At 36.9% G+C, this 22,500-nt stretch overlaps 2 protein-coding genes across 5 annotated transcripts in view; both read left to right on the top strand.

The window, feature by feature from the left end:
* LOC113535717 (ral guanine nucleotide dissociation stimulator-like) overlaps window positions 1-7,615 on the top strand; it is a 50,739-nt gene extending 43,124 nt beyond the window's left edge. For 3 of the 4 annotated variants that reach the window (XM_053240143.1, XM_053240142.1, XM_053240141.1), the window contains exons 13-17: window positions 1-250; window positions 644-718; window positions 1,884-2,141; window positions 2,257-2,371; window positions 3,174-7,615. The exon at window positions 1-250 is cut by the window's left edge and continues 18 nt beyond it. In XM_053240143.1, the coding sequence (XP_053096118.1) occupies window positions 1-250; window positions 644-718; window positions 1,884-2,141; window positions 2,257-2,371; window positions 3,174-3,349 (874 nt within the window). In that variant the 3' untranslated portion in view covers window positions 3,350-7,615. The remainder of the gene's footprint in view (window positions 251-643; window positions 719-1,883; window positions 2,142-2,256; window positions 2,372-3,173) is intronic. The other variant, XM_034311143.2, reaches the window with a different exon arrangement.
* A 3,121-nt stretch (window positions 7,616-10,736) lies between these two features.
* plgrkt (plasminogen receptor, C-terminal lysine transmembrane protein) overlaps window positions 10,737-22,500 on the top strand; it is a 19,870-nt gene continuing 8,106 nt past the window's right edge. The window contains exons 1-3 of the mRNA XM_034311485.2: window positions 10,737-10,887; window positions 12,141-12,225; window positions 21,588-21,718. Of these exons, the coding sequence (XP_034167376.1) occupies window positions 12,145-12,225; window positions 21,588-21,718 (212 nt within the window). The 5' untranslated portion in view covers window positions 10,737-10,887; window positions 12,141-12,144. The remainder of the gene's footprint in view (window positions 10,888-12,140; window positions 12,226-21,587; window positions 21,719-22,500) is intronic.

The following is a 22,500-nucleotide window of genomic DNA, read 5'->3' as shown; positions in this document are numbered from 1 at the left end:
TTCTGAAGCGAGCTGCAGCAGCGCAGGAAGTTCTCACTCCAAATCGTTCGATCAGCTGCGCTACCCGTCGTGTTTGAGCAGCGGAGGAGGAGGAGGAGGAGGAGCGGAGAGAGATGACAGGAGAGGAGAGAGAGGAGGAGAAAGAGGAGACGACTCGCTCAGCGTCACCTCCGCCGGCTCCAGCAGCTCGGACGTGGAGGAGATCAACATCAGCTTCATCTCCGATTCCCCCGACACGCACGAGAAAAAGGTGAGCGAAGACGAGGAAAAACTAATCCCGTACGATCCGGAGAAGAAATTACGAACTATTCGAGAATATATAGCTGAAAGTTACAACCTACATTAAGGAAAATCCTTTGTGAGTGTTAATTAATCATAATTAGTTATTAATTAATAGTTTTTCCATTTTTTTTTCTTCAAAAAGAAGAGACTCGCGTTCAGAATTCACCCGGATGAAATGAATACGTTTCTTTATTCCCGGGATATTTTGTGTCTGTTCTGCCTGCTGTCTGATTCGTCAACATGTAGTGCACTTAAACTCTAGTGCACTCAAACTCTAGTGCACTCAAAATGTAGTGCACTTAATCTCTAGTGCACTCAGACATTTGTACCCTTGTGTGACTTTACTGCTTCCTCTTTGTAGACGTCGACGCCGTGTGTAAAACATTCCCACTCTTCGTTAGGGAAGTGCGGCCCCATTGGAGATCTGACACCTACGGTACACTCGTCTTCTCCTCCTCTCTCTCTCTCTCTCTCTTTCTCTCTCTTTCTCCATCCGTCACTCCATCCCGTCTCACTCGCTCCGTTTCAGAAGTCAGCCATATTTCTTTCTCCATCCAGAGCTGGACCTGTCTCACCATCACTGCCATTCGAGTGTGTGTGTGTGTGTGTGTGTGTGTGTGTGGTGCAGATCAGAATTCATGGATTTTATTTGATTTTATTTATTTGATTAGTTTTTTTTTCATTGTGGTGTGATTTTCATCAGGAATGTGAGGAGTTTTAGATGTTGAAATGTTTTACGACAGACATTAAAACACGATCTCGCTGTATGACATCAAAAATCTGCTTATTAAAATAAACGAACAGAATTAATTAATGAACTCGCAGTTTCCTCATAACACGCAGTGATGTTTTAAAATGGCCGCCTCCTCTGTGTTCTGATTGGTTGCTTGATGATCTAGTGGTGATTATTTCTGCTGCGAGGAAGCATTTCAATAACTCTAGCTCCTTTATTCTGAATTGTGTGTGTGTGTGTGTGTGTGTGTGTGTGAAACGTGTATGAAATGTGTGTGTGTAGTGTAGGCATATACACACAATTAAACTTTCTTTCTTTCTTTCTTTCTTTCTTTTTCTCCTTCCTTCCTTCCTTCCTTCATTCCTTCATTCCTTCCTCCCTTCCTTCTTTTTCTCCTTCCATTCTTCATTCCTTCCTTCCTTCTTGTTCCCCTTTCTTTCTTCCTTCCTTCCTTCTTTCCTTTCTTCCTTCTTTTTCTCCTTCCTTCCTTCCTTCCTTCCTTCTTTTTCTCATTCCTTCCTTCCTTCCTTCCTTCATTCCTTCCTTCCTTCTTTCCTTCCTTCTTTTTCTCATTCCTTCCTTCCTTCCTTCCTTCATTTCTTCCTTCCTTCTTTCCTTCCTTCTTTTTCTCCTTCCTTCCTTCCTTCCTTCCTTCATTCCTTCCTTCCTTCCTTCTTTCTTTCCTTTTTTTTCTCCTTCCTTCCTTCCTTCCTTTTTTTTTTTACTTTTTCCTTACTTCCCTTCTTCTTGTTTCTCATTTCTTCCTTCCTTTCTTTTACTGATATGTTCTCCTTCCTCCCTTTCACTATTTCCTTTCTTTCATTCGTTCTTTCTTTTTTTCTTTCTCTCCTGTCTTTTCTCTCCTCAGTTCTGGGAATCCACGTCTCTCTCGTCTCTGGACGCTGCGTCAGGTTCGGGCTCCAGCAGCGCCTCGTCCTCCTCGGTCTCGTCCACGCCGCACACGTCCACCCCGCACTCGTCCTCCCGCTCGCACAAGCGCTCCGTCTCGGGCGTGTCCAGCTACTCGTCCCTCTCTCTGCCTCTCTACAACCAGCAGGTGGACGACTGCTGCATCATCAGAGTGAGTCTGGACGTCGAGAACGGCAACATGTACAAGAGCATCCTGGTGAGAACCTGAGGGACGGAGAGAGACGCCAACGTCACTGTGTCTTACGTATCTGTTACATATTAATGATCTGTGTGTGTGTGTGTGGTGTGTGTGTGTGTGTGTGTGTGTGTAGGTGACGAGTCAGGATAAAACCCCTGCAGTGATCAGGAAGGCGATGGTCAAACACAACCTGGACCGAGAGAGACCCGAGGATTACGAACTCGTGCAGAAAATCAGTGAGGATAAAGGTACACACACACACACACACGCGCATACTCATATATACACACACACATACTCATATATACACACACACATACACACACACACGCATACTCATATATACACACACACATACACACACATATACACACAAACATTCATACACAGCATATTTATTATAAATATTCAGGATATTCCCATTTTTTTTGGTTTCCATTATTTCTTCTTCACATTATTCTGTTCTTTTCTTTATTTAATTCTTTGAATTTTTGTTTTTCTTTTTCTCGTTTGTTATATTCTTTTGATATTTAATGTTTTTCTTCTACTTCAGTTGTTATTTTTCTTTCTTACTTTTCTTTTGGTTTTTATTTGTTATTTGTTGTATTTGTTGTTTTTCTTTAATGTTTTCTTTCTTGTATTATTATTTATCTTTTGTTTTTAGATTTTTTTCTTCTTTAATTGTTTTTTTTATATCATCCTCATTTTTTATTTTCTTTATTTCTACACGTTTGGCTTTTCTTTCTCTTGTTTTCTCTTTTTCCTTTGTCATTCTTTTTTCTTTTAATTGTGCTCTTTCTTTTTATTTTATTACTGTTTATTGTTTTTCTGTTTCTCTCCTTTTCTTTATTTTGCATTTCTCTCTTTTTATTTCTTTTTATTTTTCTAGTTTTCTATTCATTAAAAAATTTAGTCTTTTAATTTTTTTCTCTTTTGAGCTTTTTTGAGTTACACTCAGAGCTTTTCTCATAACACACTGATGTTCTGAGGTTCTCACATTCTGATGTTCTGATGTTCTGCCCTGCTGATCTTCTGACCTTCTCTCCACAGAGCTGAAGATTCCAGACAACGCCAACGTTTTTTACGCCATGAACTCGTCGGCCAACTACGACTTCGTCCTGAAGAAGCGCGGCTTCCCCCGAGTGACTCGCACCAAACACGTAGCGAGCTCCACGCTGCCCCGCATGAAGCAGAAAGGCCTGAGGATCGCTAAGGGCATCTTCTGAAAACTCAAACTCCCATAATCCCACAGGGCTTGTGGATATGTCCCTGAGGTCAAAGGTCAAGCCCTAAAGACTGGGAGGGGGAAAAAAAAGTCACTGCCAGCTCAGGGGAGGCCGTTTAAGCGCGGCTGTGGTTGTGCGCTCGTGTTTACAGACTCTCGGGAGCCGCCTTCTAGCCGTGAGGTCACTTCCTGTGCCGTCTGAAAGGGGGTCGCTTCCTGTGTCGCTACTAAAATGGTCATTTCCTGTGCTGCTTCTGAGATCACTTCCTGTCGAGCGCTGTGTTGCAGACAGCCTTCACTGCCAGATTAAGGACGACTCGGAGCAGCGGACATGTGACCTGGTGTTACTTTTAAAAGCGTCCTCCTGCAACAACAACAACAAAAAAACGCTTAAGGTTCAAAGCGAAGTTTCGGGAAGTTTGGCGCAGTGGAAAGCGAGCTGAACGTTCGTCTTGGTGTGCAAGTTTTTTTTTTTTTGGCCAAACGTCACAGAGACTGAAGAGACGATCAAACATGTCGAGTCTTTTTGGACTTTTCTGAGCTCTCTAAATGAGAAACGAAGATATTTTTTGTCTTGTGTCAATGATAACGTGTCTGTTTTTGTTAAAAAGGGCATTACAGCTAACGACACACACTCCTCTCACGTGACTATTCTCCGTGTTCTCCGGACCGTGACACGTATTTTTCCCTCTTTAGCAGATGCTGTGACTTAACCAGCAGTGCGAAATATCCACCTTGTTTTTAGCAAAGCGTTCCAACAGCGCTGGAATTGTTTATCACTTCCGTTATTATCGCTAGCACTTTTTTTATTTCAGCAAATAGCGACATTATTTTGAATAATTGTTAGCTGAGTAAGCGAATGTTAAGCATGCCTGCTGATCACGCTAGCTAGCTGAGTAAGCTGACTAGCCGTACCGCGAATTCAGCAGAAAATGTTATAGCGTGATCGTAAGTGCCACTGCTACTGCTCGCGCTTCCGTATGTTCCGAACAGGAAGTTTGACGGATTTATTACTGACTTTTGAATTTTGAAAATAAGGTGGATATGCTACACAAGAACACTACTGTTAGCTTTAACACTAAATCATGAACAGTGTGAGATTTTGGCATTAAACATAACATATAATGACTTCTCGGTAAGGAAGTGCTAAACTACAGCAACACTAATGGGATAAAAGCGACACCCGCTTTAACCCGACTGCACCACTAGGAGGAGTTAAAGAGCCAGTGCAAATATTATGTAACATAAAAAAACGCAACATTGACATTGATATGGCGATAAATTGGTTTTGTTTTATACTTGAGAGCGATTTACAGTCCGGAAAATACGCCATCGTCCTCGTGTCTCGTTTTTGAGTATTATCGTCTTCTGCGTGTTTTTTTTCCTTTCCTCTAATTGGTGCTAACTAACGCTGAGGTCATCCTGCAGGTGATCTCGCTCTCGTTTTAGAGCCTCATGACGCTAAAGGAGCCGGATGGATGACGCTAAGCCTGCGGGGGTCAGAAACGTGTCCGTGGCGGAAAAAATAAAATCGAAAAAAGAAAGGTAGAACAAATGATTTCCAGGACGAGGGTAACTAGCTAGCTTAAATTTCTAAAAACGTGAATTTTTTTTTCTTTCCTGGGAATTTCTTTGACATTTTTTGTCATTTTTTGTAAAAAAAAAAAAAAAAGAAAGACTTCAAAATATTGTTCATATTAACGTATCACGAATGCATTAACAAATTAACATATTACGAATGTATCATATCGCTACGACACGCATCACGTTTTGACCGAAATGTCCGTCACGTCACGGTGATGACCCCTGCTAACACGCTAGCACGCTACACAAAGAGAAAAGTGAGTGCTGATGCGGTTCTGATGATTTCCTGCTGAGTCTCTCCGAGCTGCGTGATTGGTCGATCTTTAAAAGATGAAACAAAGAGGAAAAATGGTAAAGAAAGAGTGTTGCTTTGTGAATTTTTAATTTTTTTTTCATGGAGAACGAGAACAAACTCCACTGACGTTAATCACGAGCATTAAACACACTAACGTAGAAAGTTTGCGAAATAATCTACGTTACAGCGAGAGAGCGTCGCTTCGTACTCACTCCTGGAATTAGAGTATGATGTAATCAGCTAGTTGTGATGTCATGATGTCCGGAAATTTTAGGGCTCTAAAACACCAAGCTGACCGGGGGCGGAGCTGAGCGAATGGTTGTGGGCGTGTCCCTAATCGTCGGACAGCTTTAAAAATATAAAAGATATGAATTTTTACACAAATATAACCAAACTGTTCCAAATTGTATCATAAACAACACTTTCGCACCAAGTAGTAGCTAAGCTATTTTTTTGGCTGTGCCCCAATTTGCTTACTGCTGCTTTAAATATTGTAGCACTATGTCATACAGTACTATAAGATACTGCTACAGTGGTAGCTAGGCTAATTTTTTTTTTGCTGTGGCCCGAGTTACATACTGCCTCTTTAAATAGTGCACCACTATTTTGTTTTGGCTGTCCCAGTACAGTACTACAGGATCCTGTTTTAAATTGCCTACCGCTCCTTTAAATAGTGTGTCATTGAGAAGTACAGTATTGTAGAATTCTGCTACAAATTACATACTGCTTCTTTAAATAGGGGAACACTAGTACAGCACTAGGAGATTCTACTACAAAATGCATGTTGCCGCTTGAAATAGTGTGGCCTAAGTAGTTCAAATTGCATATTGCCACTTTAAATAGGGGGGCACTAGTTCAGGACTGTAGAGTACAGTTACAAATTGCATACCGCTTCTTTAAATAGTATACTAAGTAGTACAGTATTGATAAAATAGCAGCTAGGTTATTTGGCAATGTCCCAGTACAGTTCTATAGGATACTGCTACAAATTTCATACTGCCGCTTTAAATAGCATGGCACTGAGTAGTCTATTATATGTGCTATTATGACATCATGTTTAGTACAGTACTATGGCTCTTTTTGTTACCCACATCCCAAATTGCATATTGCTGCTTTAAATAGTGTTGCACTAAGCAGACAGTACTGATACAGTAGCAGCTAGGCTAAGTTTTTCTGGCTGTCCCTGTACAGTTTTATAGGATACTGCTCCAAATTGCATATTGCCGCTTTAAATAGCATGGCACTGAGTAGAACATCATTATTAGGTAGTATTATGACATCATGTTTAGTACAGTGCTGTGTATCACGGGACACACGTGCTTAGTCTTTCCTTACAGCGTTCTGATTTTTGTGATGAATCAGATGAACAGATCGCTGCCCCCTCCTGGTGTGGAGAGTTATTTCCTTTAATAAAAGGTCAGCTTGGGGTGTTACGGCCCTAATAAAGAGAGAGAGAGAGAGAGAGAGTGTGTGTGTGTGTGTGTGTGTGTTGGAGGACATTATGTTGTGTTTTGGAAAGACGGAAGATCCGGAACGTGAGTTAAAGACTGAATCCTCGGGCTGCGTCTCAATCCTGTTCACTCCCTTTAAAGTCAAGACGAGGCTTTCGGACCACACACACGCACCTACTGAGTTTTCAGCGACCGTGTGCCCTTTAGATAATGTGTGTGTGTGTGTGTGTGTGTTTGTATGTATGTATGTTTGTATAACTGGCAAAAAAAGGGCCAAAGATCTTACAGATCATTTTACAAAAATATCGTAAACACTTAAAGACTCATGAACACTGCCTGTTCACGAGAACACACACACACACACACACACACACATATATATATATATACACAAAAACACACTTCAGATGGAACACACACACTTTTCATATCGTACACACACACACTCAGCACGCCGGTGCCATTGCGCTCTTTTACTTAAAAAGAAAAAAACCTAACAATATGATAACACATATGATTTTTTAAGTTCATTTTGTAATTTTTGTACATGAAATGTTCATTGTAGCTTTGCTTTTATTTCCTCTGTGTGTGTGTGTGCGTGTGTGTGTGTGTGTGTGTGTGCATGTGTGTGGGCGCTCGCTCCACTATTTATTAAATTTGTAAATACTTTTTTGCAGCATTGTACATTTTGTTTTCTCTTCCTTGTAATTTACAAATTAATATATATGTAAATATTGAGTATATACGGCTGCGAGGTTTATATACCGCTGTAACTCCGAGCTCTCCATCCACTTCTCATTCTCCGTCTGTCTCGTGTGCATTTTTTGTACGACAGTTTTGATTTTGATATTGCCCCCCCCTCGCCCCCACACCTTCACTGTTTCTAGTGCTGGAGAGAAAAAAAAACCACCTAATAAACAAAGTGTGTAAAAAAAAGTCTGCTCTTTTTTTTCTGACTGAAAATATTCCACATCAGCACAGGAACAAAGGAATAGTTTGAGCAAAATTATAAAAAAAAAAAGAAATAGAGTGGGGTGGTCAAGGTGAGACAGAGAGATAGAGCGGGGTGGTCAAGGTGAGACACAGAGATAGAGCGGGGTGGCCAAGGTGAGACACAGAGATAGAGTGGAGTGGCCAAGGTGGGACAGAGAGATAGAGTGGAGTGGCCAAGGTGAGACACAGAGATAGAGCGGGGTGGCCAAGGTGAGACGCAGAGATAGAGCGGAGTGGCCAAGGTGAGACACAGAGATAGAGTGGGGTGGTCAAGGTGAGACACAGAGATAGAGTGGGGTGGTCAAGGTGAGACACAGAGATAGAGCGGGGTGGTCAAGGTGAGACACAGAGATAGAGCGGAGTGGCCAAGGTGAGACACAGAGATAGAGCGGGGTGGCCAAGGTGAGACGCAGAGATAGAGCGGAGTGGCCAAGGTGAGACACAGAGATAGAGTGGGGTGGTCAAGGTGAGACACAGAGATAGAGTGGGGTGGTCAAGGTGAGACACAGAGATAGAGCGGGGTGGCCAAGGTGAGACGCAGAGATAGAGCGGAGTGGCCAAGGTGAGACACAGAGATAGAGTGGGGTGGTCAAGGTGAGACACAGAGATAGAGTGGGGTGGTCAAGGTGAGACACAGAGATAGAGCGGAGTGGCCAAGGTGAGACACAGAGATAGAGCGGAGTGGCCAAGGTGAGACACAGAGATAGAGCGGGGTGGTCAAGGTGAGACACAGAGGTAGAGCGGGGTGGTCAAGGTGAGACACAGAGATAGAGTGGGGTGGTCAAGGTGAGACACAGAGATAGAGTGGGGTGGTCAAGGTGAGACACAGAGATAGAGTGGGGTGGTCAAGGTGAGACACAGAGATAGAGCGGGGTGGCCAAGGTGAGACACAGAGATAGAGTGGAGTGGTCAAGGTGAGACACAGAGATAGAGTGGGGTGGCCAAGGTGAGACACAGAGATAGAGTGGAGTGGCCAAGGTGAGACACAGAGATAGAGTGGAGTGGCCAAGGTGAGACACAGAGATAGAGCGGGGTGGTCAAGGTGGGACACAGAGATAGAGCGGGGTGGTCAAGGTGAGACACAGAGATAGAGCGGGGTGGTCAAGGTGAGACACAGAGATAGAGCGGGGTGGTCAAGGTGAGACACAGAGATAGAGTGGGGTGGTCAAGGTGAGACACAGAGATAGAGCGGGGTGGTCAAGGTGAGACACAGAGATAGAGCGGGGTGGTCAAGGTGAGACACAGAGATAGAGCGGGGTGGCCAAGGTGAGACACAGAGATAGAGTGGGGTGGCCAAGGTGAGACGCAGAGATAGAGTGGGGTGGTCAAGGTGAGACGCAGAGATAGAGCGGGGTGGTCAAGGTGAGACAGAGAGATAGAGTGGGGTTAGAATCAGCTCTCATGTTTGTAGTTTATTTGTATCCTAGGATACAGTATTATAATTGTTTATTTCTGTTTGTGTTTGTATTTTCTATTTGTTTGTTTGTTTAAACCAAGGAGACAGCATCACCTTCACCTCCTCAACTCAAGCCCAGGTTCTTTTTTCCTCTATGGAAATAAATATTAAAATACATATTAAAGTGAAAGGACAAGCTAATTTATGAACAAACTGACAGGTACTGCATAGTTTTTTATTTAAAAAAAAAAAAGTTTCATGACTGAATACTTACAAAATTCAAATTGAACAATGACATATCAGTTCAAGGGGTGGCCATGGCTTTAGCTCCGCCCATGAGACAGATATTAATGATTTATCTACATATTTATCTTGTAGCTCCAGTGTAAAAACTAAAGAAATAAACCTCACAACAGTATTTGGCTGATTGACTACATTTAAGATAAAAGGAACATCCTGTGCGTTTAATTTCACTGTAGAAAGGACTGTACTGAGGAATGGACTGAAACTATATTCATGTCTCACGATATGAGCTTCTGTCAGGATTTAGGAAATTATCTTAGTGTTGCTTTTATTCTAATTGTACTGAAATGTAATTCTGCTACAGAGCTGCAGTTTGGCTCTTGAAGAAGAGCAACTTGTTCTGCTCATGATGGAAATTCTGCCACAAGATGGCGCCTGATGATTAGATGTTAGTCCAGATGTTAGTGTGCTGCTGTTAGTTCCCTGTTCTCTGCAGTTTAATGCTTCCTCTTTGCCTGCTTTAACACACCTGAGCACACATCATTACATAACAAGGGTGTGTTAAAGATTCAGCTCAGTGTTTCTCAGTTCTTCTGTTTTGTTCTGCATGGTTTAGTGATCTGTCTCCACTTTTACACTCACAACAATAAAAACACACGAGCAGAGACAGAAAATTAAAAACTAGAGCACACAGGAGGGCCGGAAAAACCAGAGATAATGCAAATAAAGCCTTCAGTACACGCATACTTTAAAAAATAAACTCTAACTAATTCCTATAAGCTTACAGTATATGTTAATGCAAAAAATAATAAGTGTTCAGATCTTTATTACAATATACTTTAATGCAAAAAATAACGTGTTCAAATCTTTCCAAAAACAATTATGCATGAGTAAAATGTAAAGGTTGGATTATATTAATTAAAATCAGTTTTTAATGTACTTTAATCATTTTGTAATTATGAATAAGTATTCAAATCTTTCCAAGACATATTTCGTTTATGTAAATTTAATAGATTTCACGACATCAGACATTATGTACCTTAATAATAAATAAATATAATTATTTAAATCTTTCCAAAACATTTATCCATGAGTGAATTTTAATGCTTTCACAGTATAATGAATAGGAATGATAAAAAATGAATTATTTTAATATACATTAATCATTTTATCATTATTAATAATTGTTTAGACTTTTCCCAAACATTCATGCTTGAGTAAATGTAAAGAATTTCACCATATCAGTTAAAATAAAAATAAAATATGAATATATTAATAAATAGTTATATATTATATATATATGATATACAGCGTATGAATATAAACACAATCACAGGACCCTGTGCAAACAGTAGGATGAGTCAGCGTGACGTATTTTGATTGATCCTTTGGCAGCCAATCGTGAAGCAGAAGGAGGGCACCTTTGGACCAATCACAGCGCACAGGGCGGGATTTGTCAGAATACGAATGACAAAACACACTCACACACAGAGACACGCTGTAGTTCTGTGTGTCCTTGAAGTCCTACAAAGTCTAAAAACCAAACTTTAACTATTCTCTCATCTTAAATAACTCAGGTATTGTTATTTCTGTCGCTTTGTGCGCTTCAATGTTTGATAAACGCGCCATTTTTCTTTTCCGAAGGAGGCGCGCGCTGAACAGATTAGCATGCATGCTAACAACCGGTCAGGCAAAGTATTTAGTCAAAGTTTATTGATAAAAAACAATGAAATTAAGGTACAAATGTTTATTTTCTCCTGATAGCAAGTTGTTTTGGTTGTAAGCTTGTGATTTAAACCAAGTTTGCTTATTTTTATGGAAGGTGTTCGCTTATCCAAGTGTCCACAGTGACAGAGCTGTCATTTTTAAAACAACAACAAAACAACAACAACAACAACATCATCATCATCTGTCATTATCACCATCAAGTCTTTGCTTTCAGAGGTTTTACTCTCACCTGATTTACCTGCTTAACTCTTTTATTGTTAGCTGGAATATTAATACTAGCTCAGGTCTAACCAGTCAGCTAGCCAGGCTGAAACAGGTACGCGCAAAAGTTTGTGCACCCCACCCACTCCTTTGTGGTTTGTGCATCAACTATTCAAGAGTTTATCTACTAAATAAATAAATTAAGAATTAAAAACTGAAATGTGGGTGTATTCTGCAACAAGACAACACAAGGCACAATCAGCCAAAAACAAAATAGTCTGAAAAAAAACCCCCAAAATGTCACATTTTCGCCTCGAGCGTCTCGGTCTGATCCTGATCCTGATCCTGAAGAAATCAGAACCTTTTAGAGCTGATAGTTTCACCGATTACATCACCGTCGAATTCTGGACTCTGATTGGTCAGAAGATGTTGATTAATTTTCTGTAACAGCAACTCTGACAGTAGTGCAGCTTCAGATCCCAGGTTTATTTACAATTATTGAGAAAAATCATTCATATAGTGAAGTTTTCTTCAAGTAAGGAGATGTTTATGTAACATTTATGGAAGGAGTCTCCAGTGTCAGCGCTCTGTAACAGTCAGAGGTAAAGCTGTAACGTCTTTGCAGGGGATTTATCGGTTTATCTCTGTTTTATTTATTTATTTATTTATTTATTTATTTAGTTTCATTAACTTGAAGAGAGAGAGAATAAAGAGAGGCTAGTGAAGGAACGACTGTTTATAGCTGCTATAACGTAAGCGAGAACAGGAACTAACGTGTTTCACAGACGTTATACGACATAAAATGGGTTTCATTCACTATTTTGTATTTAATTTCATTAGATTTATTTTTTAAAATCAGTTAACGTTACATGTTTTTTTAAAAAATTTCTCTCCGTTTCAGGAGAATGGGCTTTATCGTGTCGAAGGTCATGGACCAGAACCTGAAGAAGCAGCAGGAGTTCATGCTGCACAACGCCAGAATCCAGGTGGATTTAAAAATTATATATATATATATATATATATATATATATATATATATATATATATATATATATATATATATGTATACATATACAGTACTGTGCAAAAGTCTTGGCACCCTGTATATATTTTGTAGTACAAACTTTGTTATAGATGTTTATTTTCTGACTTCTACATTATTGATTCAGTACAAAAACATTTTAGATTCCAAACATTAGTTTTCCAGCACAAAAGTAAATGTTACAGAAAAATGTTTGTATGTCAGTAAAGAAAGCAGCAGATTCCATAAGAGACACTTTTCAGATAAAAACAGAATGAAGGCTGCTGGGTTTCGCTGCAGAAATAAGAAGCGAGTCGACAGTCAAAGTCTCCAGAAGAACTGTGGCTGCTTCTGCAAGATGCTCAGTAACACTTCCAGCTCATTTCCTTATAAAACTGCACACACTGCACCTCAGATACTGCTTTATTTATTTAAAGTGAAGGATCGTCACATTAAATACTGACTTTGTTTCATTTATTACTGTTTACTGCTCTTTATAGGATTTTTTTAAATGTAGAAACATTTAATTTCATTATTTTTGAAGGCGTCTTTACTCTACAGCGTTTCTTTACATGTGACTAAGACTTTTGCACAGAACTGTATATTCATCCTTCATCTAAAAATCTGTAATATATATATATATAAAATGAAATGTATTAAGTCCATATTTTATTTATGCATTTGGAGTTTATTCAAAGCAACGCGTCAGATGAAGGATGAAGAAATCTAATTTTTTTTTGTATATTATAGTAGAACACTTTAAGGGTGGGGCGATATATTGACAAAAAATATCATATCACGATATTATAAATAAAATGGAAGAACTGAGTTGGATGATTTTATGTGTAATGTTTACAAAAATACATTCTTCAACACAGAAAAAATAACATTGAACATTTTACAATTTTAAAGATCAACTCCGCTGCTTCTAATTAGAATTAAAAAAAAAAAAAAATACAAATATTACAATATTTCTGTAAAGTATATTGTGACAAACTGTATCACGATATCAGCCTTAATGCACATTAACACCGGTAATAATGATTATTTTGTCTGTAATGTCTTTATTCTAATAAGAATGAATGATTATGTCTAAAATGAAGACTCTGTATGTCTGCATCTTGGAGTTAAGATAAAAATAACGTGATATTTCTCATTATTAAGGCTTATAAGCTGTTTATCCTTAAATATGCAGGATGCGGTGACGCGCGTCGGCCCTCCGTCTCACGCCGCGGATTATTTCTGATATTTACTCAGCCGCTCTTTATTCGTCGCTGAGTATTGACAGTCGGGATATTTTAATATGGAGTCGTTGTTTTAAATAAATATCGTAGTAGTTAAAGAGGTAAAAACGGAGGAGGTGCTGAAGAGACCGAGCGTGAATTACGAAGCTGTAACGCTAAACCACGACGCAATACGCCGAGTTTTTAATATGTTTTATAAACGTGGCACTGCTGGTTTATTTCACTTTCTTAATAAACATAAATATTCTGATGTATATCAAGAGAAGTAGCTAACAAGTAGCTAACAAGGAATTAAACATAATTTAATATAAACATCAAAACAGGAGCTGGAACATCATCATCATCATCATCATCATCATCATCGATAAGCTTCTGCTACACGTGAAACATTAAATCAATTAAATTCAAATGTTTTGTCTATATTTTTGTTTATTTTGTGTATTTTTTTCCTTTAAACGTAATCAGACGAGATATTTATCCGGCTAATTAGCTGAAATGATTTCTTAATGACTTTTACGAATTCTTAAGAATAAAGATCTGTAAGAAGTTTTAACCTTACAGTCAGCTCAGAATTATTGGCACCCTTGGTAAAAAAAATATATATATATATAAAAAAATATATATGTCCTGAAAGAAATAAGGTTAATTACCTTAACATAGTGTGTGTATATTTAGCCAAACTACACACATCACATTGATTGGCGAGTTTTTTTTTAACGTAAGACTTTTTATTTAATAAATTTACTTCAACTAAAGGTTAGATTTGTGTTATATTCTGTCACAGATTAAATAAATTAATCACTAAGACAATAATCCAATAATTGAATGAATTATATAATAATTCATCAAGGGACGGACTGTAAGCCACTGAGTACAGTGTATGAATATGTGTCTTTATTTATTTATTTATTTATTTAAAGTCTTTTTGAATGAATAAAAAAAATATATACATTTGCGGGAAAATAGGTTTATAGTTTGTAATGTGGAGGAGAAAAAAAACCCTGTTTATTCAAAGAGATATGAAGTGCAATAAAAGTTCTGATCGCGATGATCGTTTCAGCGTATCATTATCGTATTATATTCTATATCCTTATAATAATAATAATAATAATAATAATAATGATGATATCCGTGTGCTATTTTTGAGCACGTCGGCCTTTCTGCGTGTTTCTGTTTCCCCGGAGATCATCACGAGGACGCAGAGATTTGCTCGTTAAAGATGGCTTCATCATTTCCGTCCCTCCCTGGAGCGAACGCACGGGCGAGGTGTAACCCGCGCACGTTTATTGCGATCCCGAGTTCGTTTTTCAGCCTCATTTTACGCCGGGATAATGTGATGTTTTTTTGATTGATCTGTGCCTGTGAGGCGGTGAGCAGCTGTGATCAGCGATATTATAACGCCAGGATTTCCTCCACTTGATGGAGGGCGGATTATAAACGCCGCAGCTGCTTCCGCCGTGCGTTAACACTCATAACGGCCTGATTGATCGCCGCGGCGGCGCGGATTGCGTCTGTTTGTTTAAGGTCAGGATCAGTGACGCAGTTACATTCCACCGGGTTTTATTTCTCTAAATATCCTTCACGCATTTGTTCTTTTTCTCATTTCCTTTTTATGCTTCTTGAGCTTAGGATGTCGTTGTGTAAATATAGCGTAAAAACCTTATAAATAAAACATATCACAGTTATGTTAAATGTTTTCCTAAATAATTACTAAAAATTAAACATTTGGTTTTGTGTCGCCTTTTTTTTAGGACTAGTTTGTAGTTTATATTGTATAGATTTCACTCTATAACCTTTGCTGTGATTTATTTTTCTTTATTTTACTGTATTTCTATTCTTTTTCTCTTCTATTACATACATAAATATGACGTTAGCGTCCTAATCGGAGACGTCGGTTATGTTTTATGAATAAAATAAAAGTGAAGATGAGTGCTTGGTCAGCTTATCCTTCAAACCCTGCAGCCCAAAAAAAGAATCGCATCTTCATACGTGAAAATATCTTAACTATAGTCAAACTGATGTAGTATTTCCTGTTATAGGATCAAAATAAAACAAATATAAGATTATTAAAACTATTTCTAGTCATTTTTACTCGTTTTATTTCAAGATTGTAATGTTTTTATTCCAGAGTATCGACAGATCATTTTGCTTTCTTCTGAAATAAAAGCTTAAAATGAGCAAAATGATCTGCTAATAGAACAAGAAAATTGAAAATAAATGAATAAAAATGTCTAGAAATTTAGTTTAAAGTTTAATAATCGTATATTTAGTTTGTTGTAATCTTATTTCGTGAAATACTAGATAAATTTGACTGTATGAAAGATATTTTCACGTGTTAAGAAGTGATTTTCTGCAGTGTGGGAATGTTTACAGGAAAGCGCATCGAATTAACACAAGTGTTGCGTTATTAATTCGAAAAATTAAAGAACTGAATTAAAAGCTTGATAAATTCGACTGCATCCTGCACATTTATTACGATTTCATGACCCTCAGATTTTAGTATCTCGTATCGTTAAGTTGTGTGCGTGAATAATCGTATAAAAAAAATGAAACGTTAAATGATGACGTGCGCTGGATCAAGTGCTATTCTATCAAAGCCGCATTGTTAAATTTAAATTGTGATGTAAATGCTTTATTGCAAAACTATAAGATTTACATTACTCTGAACATTTTTTCTTTTAATAGTAGATGCATTTTATTAAAATATACAAACAGACCAAAGAGAGCAGTTTGATCCGAAGCGTCCTGAACGCAAGAAATTGAACGTAAAGTAAATGAAGGGAAAAATGCGAGGAAGGAAAATAAACGAATAAAGTTAAAATCAGGAGAGAAGGATATAAAGAAAAAAAATCTTAATAAGAATCTTTTATTTTCAGTGATGGAGATTATTCTGTAGTTATTCATTTGTCTGTTTTTGGCTTTTTATGAACTTGAAAATGAATCGCTGTCAGTAAATGGACAAAGACGATCAGTTGAGGGAGCATTTAAGTGACAGACGATTTTCTTTTTTCATTAAGATGTCTAGCAGCGTAGTGTATCCGCTTCGTCTCCGATGTCCATTACTCTCGCACGTCACGGGTTATTATTATCCCCAGAGACTTTTTCTGTCAACTTTTATTGAGTTGGTAAGTTATTTCTGACAGAACAGAGAGAATGAATGAATTCCTGCAGCGCAGAGTTCTCGACGTGTGACGCAGCGTGGACGTCACACTTAGTGTTTCGTTAGCGGTTGATGCTAACCGTGTTAGTTTAGTCATTCGGAGTCTTTTATTAGATATTTTTCCTCCTGACGCGTCTGTCGCGTTTCCGCTGTCTGTGTGTCTTTACCTTTTCCACACGCAAGACTTAACCTCAGTTAAAGTAAAGTTAGCCTCAGTAGTTACTAACTAGCTTATGCTGAGTATACGGTTGCCTAGCAACACTGTAAAAATGCCTAGTTTTCTGGTTGCCTAGCAGCACTGTAAAAATACCCAGTTTTTCGGTTGCCTAGCAACACTGTAAAAATGTAGCTGCTAGGAAGTGAGATGGATTTGAGATAAAATAAATTCCTAAAGTAAGCTATGTGACCAAAACTGCACAAACGACCAATTAACTAACTATCTAACTCATTAAATAAGTAACTAACTAACTATCTAACTCATTAAATAAATAAATAACTAACTCAATAAATAAGTAACTAACTGACTGTCTAACTCATTAAATAACTAACTAACTAAATAAATAAGTAAATAACTCATTAAATAACTAACTAACTGACTAACTCACTCACTCACTAAATAACTAACTATCTAACTCATTAAATAAGTAACTAACTAACTATCTAACTCATTAAATAAATAACTAACTATCTAACTCAATAAATAAGTAACTAACTGTCTAACTCATTAAATAACTAACTGACTAACTCACTCATTAAATAACTAACTAAATAAATAAGTAAATAACTCATTAAATAACTAACTAACTGACTAACTCACTCACTCACTAAATAAGTAACTATCTAACTCATTAAATAAGTAACTATCTAAATAAATAAATAAATAAATAAATAAATAAGTAAATAACTCATTAAATAAGTAACTAACTCCCTAAATAAATAACAAACTAAATAAATAAATACATTTATCTACAAGACAAGATCATTTTATTAAGAATTAAAGTTAAATTCGTAATTAATTAATTGCAGTAAATGCAATTTAAATACATGTTTTGTAAATACATATTTATAAAACACAATGTTTTCCAGGAAATGTAGATAAATAAATTAGTTAGCAAATAAAATAGATAGATAGATAGATAGATAGATAGATGGCTGGATGGATGGATGGATGGATGGATAGTTTTTCTACAAACGTATAATTTTCCTGGAAATTAAATTTGAATAAATAAATTAGTAAGTAAGTAAATAAAGAAGTAAATAAATTTTCGAAAGACTTGCACTTTTTCTGGAAATTAAATAATATTTTGGTGCCGAATGTCTCACATTTATTCAGTTACATGTAAATAACATATTTATAAATATTTATAACGTATAAAACACTTTTTATTTAAAGTTTAAACTGAAGATTAGACTTTTCGAAGGCCTGAGTGCTGCTCTGAGCGGAGCGTTTCTCATGGTACGACTTCCTTGAAAATGTAATCAGTACGTGGGCAATAACGTGATTTTCTCCCGTGCTCACTTCATTTTTCCGTGACGTTCGTCTGGAGTCGTCCATTTCCAGGAAGATTTATGCGTCTGAAACCGCAGCGTTCAGGATACCGAAAGTGGGCGGGGCTTATCAGTAGGCAGTTGGTATTCGTGATGAACTCTTCTTAGTCACGTGTTTTCCGAGCAGGTTGATTTTGCGTGCGTTTGGTGTCACGAGTTTAACATCGTTCAGGAAATCTTTATCGAAAATGTCACCGCGTCGTCGCCTCGTTACTCGTCCGTCTCGCTTCCGTTTCTTTGTGGAATACGATCGAATGTAAAAGTTTGCGTCCTCATTGATTCCTGGGTGGAAGATGAGATGATTTAATAAATATTATTGTCTAATTCTTTAAAAAAAAAAAAAAAAGATTTTGACTGAAATTAAAAAATGAACTCTGTGTGTGTGTGTGTGTGTGTGTGTGTGTATTCAAGACAACAATCCGAAGAAAGAAAAAAAAATACGAGATATATGAACAGAATTTTTTAAAAAAAGTCAAAATTTTAAAAATTTTAAACAAGGCTCCGGGTGAGATCTGATATTTTAGGAAGAATTTTGAGCCAATGTTTAGATCGTTATTTCACTGATAATTCGACAGCACCTGTGAAACTTGAAACACTTTAAATTGCGTTAAATTGTTGTCTTGATTTTATCTGTAAGGGTGTAAAGGGTGTACAAACTTTTGCACCCACCCGTGCCCTTGAGCATAGAAACATGTGTTTAGATGATGTAAAACAGGATGACGCAAACTTATGAACTGATATTATTTTCTTTATTTTTTCAGTAATATCTTAACATACACTGTTTTATAATAATATTAATAATAATAATAATAATAAATGAGTGTTGTATATTCAAGTAGTGAGAAAATAAACATGATAAACAGATAAAATAAAGATAAAATGAGGTACAAAGAACAGAATGAGCGTAAAGAGGGAAAAGTACACGAATACAGAATAAAGTGAAATATTCAAGTCCTTTATTTATAATAAAACACATTTAAAAGACAGCAGTGAAATTAAATGAGATAAAAGAATAAAAAAGAAAGTAAAAGTAAAGCAGTAAATTGAAAGAGAAATAAAAAATATTAAAAGACAAAACCATGGAAAGAGACAGGAAATAAACAACACCTGATACTACAGATCTTAAACACGTTCAAATGTTTGTTTGTACACAAACTGTTTGTTTGTTTGTTTGTTTTATGCCCTTTGGACAAAATTTGTAGTATACAATAAATAAATAGAAAAAAATAAAATTGTGAAGTAGATAAAAGTAGAGAAATATAGAATAATATAAAAAATATATGATAAAATATAATAAAATACTAGAAATATAGTGAAGTAGTTAATGATGATTTGTAAAATATGTAATAAATTGATTCTTATTTTTTAAAATAAGTTTTAAATTATGTAATAAATTGAAACCAAAAATAACAAACTTAATTAAATTGGAGAAAAATTAAACGCCAAAACACAAAAATTTTTGGCTGTCTTTATTTTGTTTTAAGGGTGCACAAAATTTGGCACCCACCTGTACCCTTGAGCAATAAAATAATAATAAAAAAATTGCTTAAAATTAATAACTTAGAAAATAGTGCAATAGATTATATTATTATTATTATTATTATTATTATTATTATTCTTACATTTTTGGCATTTGGCAGAATTTTATAATTTATAAAATAGTGAAAAAGTTTATTATTATTATTATTATTATTATTAAAGATCATGTTCGGTATTAGTTCACTAATTGATTAGTTAGTTAGTTAGTCATTTAGTTAGTTGGTTAAACTATAAATATCAAACCAGAGGAAGTATTTAAAAATTAAATGCCAAATTTAAAAAGATTTCAGTTTCAGCTGCATTTTTATTTCTTGTAATAACGAAGGAACGTTTGCGAAATCAAAAATCCGTCTCATTGCTATAAATAAAACTTTCTTTGCTCAAAGGGTGTGTAAACTTTTGCACTTTAGCTCTGCTCGTCTCTCCGTCCCAAGACGTACGTTTTAGAGAATATTAGGGCGTTTTTTGGTCATGCGTTTTTCTCAAACGAGGCACCAGACGAGATTTTCAGGTTTCACAGTGAACGTTTATGTTTGTTTGTTTGTTTGTTTGTTTGTTTTTGTTTCATTGTAACTGTAATAACGTTTTAGTGATTTATTGTAAAAACACTCTGATGAATAAGAGGCGTATTTTTCACTCTCACTGACGCTGTATCGCTATTTTCGGCTCTTTCTCCAGCATCACGTCGCCTGATCACGTCCGCGTCCCGGTTGTTTCGAGATGTGATGTAACAAAACGACTATTTCAAGAAAGAAATAATTCATCAATTAGACATTTAAAAAAAAAAAAAAAAAAAAAAAAAGAAGAAGAGATGTTGACGTGCGCTGAAAGGCAGGATGAGTGTCATAATGAGTCATGGAACAGAGACGCAGGTCCCGGCGAGGCAGGAACACACGCCCTGCAATTTGAAGCACTTTAACGTTTAATTTTAAGTGCACGTTTCATTTCCTTGAGCGTCGTGCCACGCTAGCAGGCATTTAGACGTCGACTTTAAGCTCCTTTGTTCCGTTTGTCTAATTTAAATATGACGGTGAAAAAGCAGGAAATGGTAAAAAAAAAACATGCTAATGTGCTCACGCGCTGAGAAGACGACCTCTTCTGAAAGTGCGTGAAAGTGAAAGAGTGCAGATTACGGCAGAGGTCAGAGGTCAACACGCGCTCCTGAACGCCTTTTAAATGTCTCATGGGAATAATAATAGGATCGTTAATGCACGAAATTAAATAAAACAGTAATGAATAATGATGAACGATTAGCTCTCGTGAACGTCTTTCTGCAGCGATGGCTTGCCGCATTGACACATGACGTGTGTGTGTGTGTGTGTGTGTGTGTGTGTGTGTGAGAGAGAGAGAGAGAGAGAGAGAATGTGTTTTATTTAAACATATCTATAAATCTATAAAGGATTTCAAAGCATGTTGTAAAGACAGAAAGCACCCTGAGGCTGTTTTTTACAACTTTTACAAACCTAAAAGCAAAAATAAACTGATTTTAGGACTGAAAATGTTCCCGTAAAACTCCAACGTTCATTGGTCAGAAATACAGCAACAGAAAAAGTTAAAAAACAAAAAACAAACCTTTAGCGAGTGTGTAAAGAAATCGGAGAAATCCCCCGAGCACGGAGAACACGGAGTCGGCGCTGCATGCGTTATTAAATAATAATTATATAATAATTATAAATAAGGAGTTTGGAACATTTTTCTGTGTTGCATCCTGCGTTTATTTCCTCTTCTGGATGTTTTGTCGGCCCAAATCTCCAGAACACGCGTCCCATTTCGTACACATTAAACACACTTTGCACTCTCCTGCTACCACTACTGTGTGTGTGTGTGTGTTTGTAGATGGAGCGTCAGATCCTCATGCAGAACGAGATGCGAGAGCGACAGATGGCTATGCAGATCGCCTGGTCCAGAGAATTTCTCAAATACTTCGGGTCTTTTTTCGGCCTGGCTGCAGTCGGACTCACTGCCGGGTCAGACACACACACACACACACACACACACACACACACACACACACAGAGCGAGAGAGAGAGAGAGAGAGAGAGAGCGAGAGAGAGAAAGAGTGATGGCACGGAGATGCCTTACATCACTGATTTTACATCTGAGTGAACTTTTCATCGTTTTTCTTTCTCTCCTCCTTTCACACACACAGAATTTACACAAATAATCCAGAGTAGCATTAAAGGCTTTGAGTTAATTAGGTGATCATCAGAAGTGCGGAAATCTTTGCGTCAAAGCCGTTATTCAGATCAATTTCTTAATGTGCTGAAAATATCAAATCATGACAGCTGACACGATGCAAATGCAAAAAGTTCAGCTCAGATCTATAAAAATACATCGATCTGACGCAGAGTACAAAAATATTATCTTTTTAGATTTAATATCGTGAGCTGCGTGTTACTTATTAAACATTAATAAACATAAAATTGTAATTTGATATTTGATATTTATCATGATATTGATGTGACACGGTCACGTTGTCCAGAAGGGCGACGCAATCGACGATTTATAACATCGATATCGTGAAAAAAAATCAACGATGCCACAATACGCTTTTCTGATTTCATTTAATCTTTTTATAAGTTCATTTTTTAATTCATTAAATTACAAAACAGATTGCACAAGCAGCTGAAAATGTTGTACTTAATCTTTAAATTATAAAATCTTAATTTATTTACTTTTTTCAGTGTTAAATATATTTATATATTTATAAATAATAATGATTTTTTTAAATATATATATAAAAAAAGAT

Source organism: Pangasianodon hypophthalmus, chromosome 15 (genome assembly GCF_027358585.1).
Source record: "Pangasianodon hypophthalmus isolate fPanHyp1 chromosome 15, fPanHyp1.pri, whole genome shotgun sequence".
Lineage (NCBI taxonomy): Eukaryota > Metazoa > Chordata > Actinopteri > Siluriformes > Pangasiidae > Pangasianodon > Pangasianodon hypophthalmus.
The sequence above is the reverse complement of the archived record's forward strand: the minus strand, read 5'-3'. Positions and strand labels throughout refer to the sequence as shown.